Genomic DNA, 9,527 nt, shown 5'->3' on the forward strand with positions numbered 1-9,527 from the left:
GATGGTTAGTGCACTGTTTGCATGATTCCCTCTGTAACCACCAGTTGTTTAGGAGATAAATATTCTATTATCAATAGCAGTGTGCACTCATAGACAAGGGTCATTATTACCGTACAGTAATCAATGTGAGCATTCAAGTGAGTGAAGTACAAATATACTTAATGATTGTCGCTGATGTCTGTCTTATTTGCTTCATTGAATCATTTAACTTTTCACACTTGCCATGTTTTGTCAGCTGACTTCATCATCTGTTTAGGCTAATGTCACATTTCCAAACAGGGGCCAGGCCGGGCTGTTGATGGAAACGAAAAATAGAAATTATGTAAAAATAAAGTTAACACAAATAATGCAACTATTCTCTTTACGTTTTGTATAGTTTGGTGCCTTTTATATCACACTTTTCATTCCAAAAAGCTGTCCGACCGGGCCCTGGTCTGGGAATGTGACATAGGCTTTAACCTGACAAGTTCTGTAGAATATTAGCGAGTTGATTGTGCTGACGGTCTGACTGAGATCACAAAAGCTATGATCATTTTGAGAAAGCGAATATTAAGGGATAAGAAATCACAAAATTACTCAAAAAAATCTAAGAAGATGCAACTATCTGGTAGCTTTAATCTGTATATTTTAAACATTGCCATCAGTGCTCTATCCTCGCCATCTACAAGAATCTTATACATCTCATACTGAGGATATAAATCTAACATTATGATATAATATATCATCAAACATGACATTTATGTGGAGGATTTGGATTACGTCAACTGCTATCAATTATGTATGTCTCCAAACCATCTAAATGTGCACGTACTTGGCATAACCATCATGACATTTCTCCGTAAGTCTTCCCACAAATACTGTGGGCAGCTTAAGCTCGCAACATCCCAAACAAAATATTCAGACCATCTGTAATCTTATTCTTTTTTATCTTAAGATTATATCACAATTTCATTCCACCTACGACATCCAACTTTCACATTCTTATCAACATTGCAAAGTTATGGATCTGACACCATTTGATACTACCATGAGTGACAGAGATAGTTCTACATGGAGGTCACAAATTCTGTCACCAGAAATTGGATGAACTGAACATATTATCAGTCCCTATACCTACATTGCATATATGCATTTTCATTTGGAATGTAGCATTGATTAAAGATCATACAAGACATCCCCAATAAAAATTTGAAGAAAAAAATTACATCATAAACTGTACATTGCAGTAGAGAAAATCAAGTAAAATCCAGTTGACATCTTTGAATAACAATGCTCACAGATGTCACAATTCCATGCTGAACACAAAACGTCTTAGAATTAAATTCTATAGACTTACAAAATTGCTGTAATGCAGAGGAAATAAGAATTGCACAGGCCTACATGGCTATAAGGTGATCCATTTAATAGTGGAAATATACATTTCAAAGACCTAAACTATACATCATAGATTGTCAATGCACTTATCTGGTGCCATCTACTGGTAATGTGTACAATTTTCTTTTGTATTTTCATTAGCAAAGACAGCAGCCGGGTTTTATTAGCATTTGCAAAATTTAATTTCTGGAGGGAAATACAAATAGATAATTGACTACTGACTCGTCTTTTCTTTTCCATGAGTATGGTAAGAGTCTTGTTACAAGCATAACTTGACTTTAGTGGAAAGTATGAGACAGAGATTAATTAAGTAGTAGTTTATGGTGTCAGTTTCATACCATCAAACTCATTGCAGCTCCCTTTGATTTCAATAAAAACTATTATGACTTAATTGCATAATCCACTCCACATTCCATAAATTTACAAAAAGAACCAATTAACTAACCACTATAAACTATACCATACATAAACCTACCATTATTTGCATTGCCCTGGAATTACATCAATACCTCTATAGGGATTCCCTATAACCTTAACCAGAAGACATTTGTAAATGTCTGATGACCATTTCATAGTAGTTGTGCGTTTTAACAAGCTATCTAGTTGATGGGGAATTGTTGGATTTGATTGACACCTATCATAACATGTATAATAAAAAGACAATCTTTCACAGACAGAAACCATAAGGCACAGAAAATATACAATACTTTAAGATTACTACAGCTCACAATGCTTCTGTAGTACGAAGTTCTAGGATAATACAACAATGACATGAACTAAAGCAATGTTGGAAATTATTATCTGACAGGTGAACCATGACCTTTAACCAATATCCAATCCTTGTCAGTTGTACAAGCAAAGATTATATTAATTCTATTGCAAAGAATTACATGAAGGCACTATGATCATACTAAAATCACAAGGATCTCTGTTGCCTTGGCACATCAAAGACTTCAACACTGAACTTCAGATTTGGCATGGTTTTAACCCAAACAGACTTGCAACTACTGTCACTTTGGAGTATATACACATAACCCATTCAATGGTTTCAGCAGAAAAGAACATCCTTAACTTTGTTTTTCATTTAACCAACAGAGAAGTATAAGCCAAAGCTAACAAGAAGGTATCAGAGAAGTCCCTACACCTCAAATATATATGCAAATTAAGGAAATACAATTATCAGCAAAACGGTATACAGGAACTTAAGGAAGTAGGATAGACATGCATCAACTATTGCCATCTTTCACCCAAATGCCTTCCTTTTCCTTATTGGACCTTTTGTACTTCATAAGCTTAACACTTGCATTTGCACTCTAAATACTTGGTACACATGGCACATATAAATTTTTGAATATCTAACAAAGTTCCTATAGTTGTACTGTCTTTACAGAATACAAAGTATCAATTCTTTCCTTAGCTTTGTCTTTAAAGGGTCCGGTTTGACCCTGACACCCACAGCCCTTCACATTAACTAGTTTTAGAGATCTACCCTTATCAAACAGCCAGTATATATGCTTTAACCAACATGGAGAGGTAGCAGCAAAGGGCAAGATTAACAGTTACTACTTTCTATATACATACATTTTGTCCTCTTGAGAAGAGGTAGATATATTTTAAAGGATAAAAGTGACAGAAAAAGAAAAGTATTTAAGACAGTTAGTGGTAAGCAATCTGATAAAGCTACATGTAAGACAGACGTTCCAAGATTCAAACAAAACAGCCATACTAACAAAATGTAAAGGGTTACTATGAGTTTAACAGCAACATGCTTAAACTCTAGGCTTTTTATCATTTAAGCTATGTCTTTTGTATAACAACAGCTCCACTGCCTATAGCATATATCACATGCAATATCTGACAAATAAATTGGTTTTGTGACAATAAACGTGTGGCCACTAGGAATACATACAGCTTGTAAAGTAGTTAACTAAGTACATGTACCTAAGGAGCTTTTATCCTTGATGGGTGATAGTGGTCATCTATGATTCAGTCTACCTGATAGTACTACAGGGGAAGGAACAGCCAGCCCTGTCACAAGCTGGGCAGTACACGTACAGTTTGAGGGGAGGAGCAGCAAAATCTCTGTTGCTACTTTGGCAACAATGGTTCTGTGTCTCCTCTAACAGGGGAAGACTGTCCTTCCTCTGTGTCATGCCCAAGCTTGCCTGTAGCTTTGTCAAAAGCGTCCTCTAACTCTACAGCCTGTATTGCAACTTCTGACAGATGTTGTGCATTCTGGGGTTTTTCTTCTTCAGGCAGAGCTGTTGCTCCAAGCAGAGGGCTGGACTCCTCTGTACCACTGTGATCAAAAGCAGACATTTCTTCTGCCGCTTCTGAAACACGTGACACCATTGCACCTTCCTCTTGGTCTGTAACCTCAATGCTATCATCATCTGGTCCACCTGTGTTTTCTGCTTCTTCTGAGGTCATGACCTGCTGCTGACCTGTGGCCTCTGACATGCTACTGACCTCGTCTGACACACAGCTGGGGGGATCCTCTGTGATGCTCACCCTGTCCTTCTCTCCGAAGGACTGTTCACTGATGGTGGGAGAGACCAAGTCTTCCAACAGCATCAGATCTCCAGAGCTGTATCGTCTGCAAGAAAAAAAATGATTCCCTTTAAATTATACATCCAATAAACATGGTTCACCCTTTTTCTGAAGTAGAACAATTAAATTGTCATGTAACTGAATTTCATGGTGGTTTTATTTCTGCAGAAGTTAAACCATATGATGAAGTGGTACCTTCTACGAGAGTGAGAGTACTCTGGTGAACTCATGGACCGGTCTCGCAAATGTAGGGTCAACGGTCTCTCAGGTGATTGGCCATCACATATCAGCGCCTCGACCAATCGGGACACATTTCCAACTGAGCATGCATCAGATGATGACAGGCTCTCCTGGGGGGACAGGAGGTCCCCTAGGGGTGGGGTCAGAAGCTCTGGAGGTGGGGACATTGTACCTGTATCCCCCTGTGCTTGGTCATCATCAGCAGCACCTGGTGGGTGAGGCAATCTATTATCAGATATACTCTATTATTAGGGAAGCTCATCTACTGTTATAACCTACCAAAGTTGGTCCAAATGGGTTTACGGAAAAGGCTGGCCTGTCTACCTGGGCTGTCTACCTGGGCTGTCTACCTGGGCTGGCTATCACGTCAGGCTACTTGGACCTACGAAAGCCCATTGGGACAAAAGCTGTTTTAGCAGTAGGGGTTGTTTGTGCGCAATGAAGAAGCTATGTGTGAAGCTATTGTGTGTGTTACATTACCCAGAGGTTCTGGGTTCAAATCAGTTGATATGCCACCGATCTTGTGCCCTTGGGAAGGGCTGTTAACACAACTTATCGGGCTGATTGGATTAGTCTTAAGACTGGTGGCTAGTTGGTCAAAGGTGTCCAGGAGCCGTTCTTTAGTGGCTGTCAGGGTCCCGGCTTCTGCGCCATACATTAGGATCGACAATTGAATTGTGAGGAGCTTAAAATAAGCGTCTACCTTGTCCCCCCAACGACCTGGAGGTCAAGGGACTAGGTAGGTAGGTAGGTAGGTAAAATAAGCGTTGCTAAAGTGCAAGGGTCTGGAACTGCTGCCGTTTGGTGCTAACTAAGGTGACCTCAATACGACAGCAATTACCCCAGGTGTGGCCATAGGACTTAAGTTTTGAACCACTAATACACTGGGAAGGAAGGACCCCTAGTCTTTTCCGTAAGAGTGGAGTAAAGTCGTGGTAAGAGCCCTTCCCAAGCGCACAAGATTGGTGGCATATCAACTGATTCAAACCCAGAACCTCTGGGTTATGTAACATACACAGCTCCTTCAAACACAGTTGCTTCACACACAGGCCTTTCACACACAGCTCCTTCACACACAGCTGCTTCACAAACAGCTCCTTCACAAACTGACACTTCACACAGCTCATTCACATAATAACACACAGATCCTTCAGTCCCAATGGGCTTTTGTAGGTCCAAGTAACCTGATGTGATAGCCAGCCCAGGTAGACAGCCCAGGTAGACAGGCCAGCCTTTTCTGTAAACCCGGTCCAAATATAGGATGAGCAATCTCTCAATCCAATTTCAATATGTGTTTATCAACAACATATCAAAGGAAATGAAGTCGACAATTCGACACCACCCTCACCGTTTTCCTTTGGTTCTGCAGCACTTCCCACGGGGGACTGTCTCTCCCCAGGGGGAGGGGCACAGGCTCCCTGGTCGGAGGGGTAGTTGAAGGGGTTGATCCTGGAGGGGGGAGTGACCTTCTTGGGGATCAGCGCCTCCAGTCCTTGTCCCATCTGGGCCTTGTCTCCTGTTTCTCTGCCTACATTAATCGAAGAACCTTCATGTTGCTAAACTCTCACATAAAGAATATGTTCTTGTTTTTACGTTTTACACGTACGTGCTGTTGTCTCCAGCTGGTTTTAAAGTTTCCATTTTCTCTTCAATTTATTTACTAATTATGTTCCTTGGTGGAAAACACATTCAGAAGCTACAACTTTCTACCTTGCTGTGTTTACTGCCAAAATATATCATTACATAATGTATGTCAGACACTTTGATAAGGATATGAAAAACATAATCAAATCAACAATACTAATCATGATAACCACAAAGTCAATTCATAATTGGTTGCACCTCACTTACTTGTTAGTGCCGCATTAAATAAGCATAGTAAAGCAACTAATTACTTTCCTTCTAGAATGGTCTTAGCATTTTTTACTAGCTATAAGGTGCATTTAAGTGTGTTGCTGTAACAAATGTATACAATTTGTGCATAAATCTTGTCATGCTGTCATAACTTCAAAACATCCATCAGTCCTTTTACCATAGCAATGTTACAAGATGTCAGAAATGTAATAAATGACATGCAATCACACTGCATCTCACTGCATTATGGTTGTGAAGACAATGGTTAGATTTGTAGAATACATTCAATCTGATAATCAGAAACCGATGTGTTTGTCGATGTAAAGCCCAGGGGAGGGATTCTGGCTTGAAGTGGAGTCTGACATTAAAAATTTCATGGAGAATTGTAACTGTTGGATGGGAAAACATTTTTCATGACAAACCTGGATTTATCGATGATGCAAGGGACTGAGGAAAATGGTGGTTGACAACAGGTGGGGTTGATCAGGACAGGGTGGGGTTAACTATGTAAAGATGGATGGGGCTTTTCAATGTGGCTTGTGACTGGAGGTGGTTGATTGGCTAACAAGGTTTGAATATAACTCCCCCAGTGCCCTGTACCCTACATTTGCAAAAAAGAAAACTTTTGCTGGTTGTCTACGGTGCTAGAAGTAGTGGGATATGAACTCCACCAATCCACAAGCACCCCCTCTGGGCTTACATTGACAGGTGCAGTGACACTGCCTTGGTGAGCAAGGTGACCACAGCAAAGCAAGATTAGTACATGCAGCAGAACAGACAGCAAAGCCCGATTACCTTGCACCACAAAACGCACAAAGCCTGATGACCGGAGCAATTGAATGGGGTAAGGAGGAAGGAAGAAGACATTTTATGTCAACACGGTATGGGTACATGTAAAATGGCTGCAGATTACAACATTGCTCCTTTGGTCTTTCCTATTTCCAAACATGCAAATCGTGACAAATTTTTGTCTTGCTTGACAAAAATTTAAAAAAACAAACACTCTCTTGAATTACAACTGTAGAGTCAAGCTTAAATATCTCTATTGCCTGTTTCTTTGAAAATGACATCTTGAACTTGCAGTTTTTACAACTTTTGATTAATATTCATACAATATCATAGAATCTTAAGTGATGACGGCAGGCTGATTTATTAATTGATTAAAGAATTGGTAGTTGATTGGTTGATTAATCTTGTTTTCTTTAGATTTGCATATTGAAGAATTTTCTAATGTCCAATTCTACCAAATATAGTCTTCCCAGAAACTTAGTGCCATGTTTAATGTAATGATACTGCCACCATCTCACCTGGTAGGCTCCACAGTCCAGACACCTCAAGGGTTTTCAGCTTCTTCTCCAATTCATTCACCCTGTTACCCAGAATTCTGTTGATAAATGAAAAAACAAGTCAAATAAAGAAGGATGAAAACAGAATACAAACAACGGAACAACATCAAGGAATTTCAGCTTCAGCAATAGCTTCATAGAAACCCTTGAATGTGGCCTGCAAAAGATACGTCTAAAAGCCAGCATCCTCCAGCTAAAAGCATAACAAGCACAATGTAAGACCAAAGCTCCCTTACTTGTTTGTGTTCCTCTGATGTTGTAGAGCCATGTTCTTGTCGTTGATGGTTTCCACTAGTGATGCTGCCAGGGACTGCAGGTCTGCCACAGATGAAGGGGTTGCTGGGATGCTTCCCATCCTGCCATGTAATAGCTGCTGGACTGAGGATGGAAACAGTGGGAAACAATGGCAAGTTTAGTCAGATTTCACATGCTAACATGTTGTCACCAACCCTACAGTACCCTGATTTCTGTAAATATGAATCTTAAAACAAACAGAAAAAATTAAGGAGGCAATGCCCATGCAGTGTCTGATTTTGACTTTTCATCATTGCTTATATATGTAGTTGGATACAAGTACACCGTACACATTTTAGTATAAATAGGAGCCATCAGTCTTACAACGGGCTGCAAACTTTCAAAAAAATTTCAAAAAGAGTTTTTAAAGTGGTCCATGTGTTTTGGGTTTGAGATACCTAAACATGAGAACACTCACCCTGCTTCTGTGACACCACCACTCCACCAGTTCTGTTAGCTCCAATTTTCAGAATACCTTTCCCTTTCCTTCTGTCCAAGGCTTGCTATAGGTCAACAAAACAAAGATTAGCATCAAACAGAATAATTACAGTAAAATTTACACTACACTACATCGTACGTCAACTGCCTGAAGTTTACTTCTCATCATAATGATGACACTCAACATTACTTGAAGGTTTACATATTCTCTGATACAGCGAGATCAGCTGAAGATGTGTGATAACTGGCATCAATACCCACTTTGTATTTGCCAATAGTTGTCTGCAGAAGGCTCTTCTCTTCCTGGGCCTGCTTGACTCTCTCCTGCAGATATCTGTACACAAAGAGTAGGAAAATATATATACAAGTACCTTCTTTATGTATATTCCTTTTGTTCATTGCCATATACCTCTTACTGAGGCTCTTTCTCTTAAACTGAAATCCGTTTTCAGATTCCGTGCGTGGTTGGCGGGTCATGAGTATTTAAAGTTAACCCCTGTAACCGTGACCTAAAGGTGATTATAATTGACACATACATGTAGATTATCAAAGAAACTACACTGTAATCATTTTACACCACAAACTAGCTTACTGTTTTGTCTATATATTACATTTGTATTGGCTGATGAGCAAAATATGTCATTATGCCTGTCAATCATATCTATTCAACTTGTTGGCTTACTTTCTCAGACAGAAATCAGCCATGTTAGGCATAACAATCCACCACATCAACAGTGTGAGTAAATACAACAAACTTGTTTTCCATCCTGAGAGCATCGATGTCAACAATCCTCTTCTCGTCTCCCCGCAGGATGTAGTTCAGCTCCTCGTTCAGCCTCTCTGCTCTGTCGCGGTGGAAGTTCCTCTCAGAAGACATCTCCTCCTTCTCATCAGACATGGCCTGCATATCTCTCTCCAACAGTTCAGTCTGGGGTATTGGGAAGATGAGTTAACTTCTGGAAATCATCCTGATGTACTACATAGCTCTGTTGGAACTAGAAAAAGATACAGTCTACCAGTATTTTGCTCCTCTACTGTCTCTTTATGATATATTGACAAAAACAATTGTCTGTAAAAGAAAAGTTGCATCTGTGATTTATAAAATAACAAAGTAATCACCGACCCTTTCTCTTGCTTCTTCAAGTTGCTTGACCAGGTCTTCTCGCTCGTGCTTAGGAAAGTGTCTGTTCCCCACACCCTCATCTCCAACTCTCATCCTGGCCAGACTTTCCCGTAACATCTGCAAACAACAACAAAGGTATTATTTCATCATTGCATAAACCTACATGTACTTCTTCTTGGCTATTTATCTAAACAAATGTCTTAAAATTATAAACTGCAGACAGAAAACAAGCAAATGCAGACACCAAAAGACAGACATTCTATTGTAATCCTAACTTACAATGTACTGGGCTTTCTCCTATTCATACA

General features: G+C 39.7%; 2 protein-coding genes across 2 annotated transcripts in view; one reads left to right on the forward strand and one right to left on the reverse strand.

The window, feature by feature from the left end:
• The window catches only part of LOC118413430 (heat shock protein beta-6-like), a gene marked incomplete in the record, with an annotated part of 4,411 nt that extends 4,236 nt beyond the window's left edge, over positions 1–175 (forward strand). The window contains 1 exon segment of the mRNA XM_035816802.1: positions 1–175.
• Positions 176–589: 414 nt separating this feature from the next.
• The window catches only part of LOC118413429, a gene marked incomplete in the record, with an annotated part of 11,196 nt that continues 2,258 nt past the window's right edge, over positions 590–9,527 (reverse strand). Inside the window, 10 exon segments of the mRNA XM_035816801.1 lie at positions 590–3,970; positions 4,120–4,372; positions 5,513–5,692; positions 6,814–6,837; positions 7,326–7,402; positions 7,601–7,742; positions 8,077–8,161; positions 8,358–8,430; positions 8,852–9,024; positions 9,220–9,336. Coding sequence (XP_035672694.1) covers positions 3,463–3,970; positions 4,120–4,372; positions 5,513–5,692; positions 6,814–6,837; positions 7,326–7,402; positions 7,601–7,742; positions 8,077–8,161; positions 8,358–8,430; positions 8,852–9,024; positions 9,220–9,336 — 1,632 coding nt within the window.

The sequence above is a fragment of the Branchiostoma floridae genome, chromosome 4 (genome assembly GCF_000003815.2).
Source record: "Branchiostoma floridae strain S238N-H82 chromosome 4, Bfl_VNyyK, whole genome shotgun sequence".
NCBI classification, from domain to species: Eukaryota; Metazoa; Chordata; class Leptocardii; order Amphioxiformes; family Branchiostomatidae; genus Branchiostoma; species Branchiostoma floridae.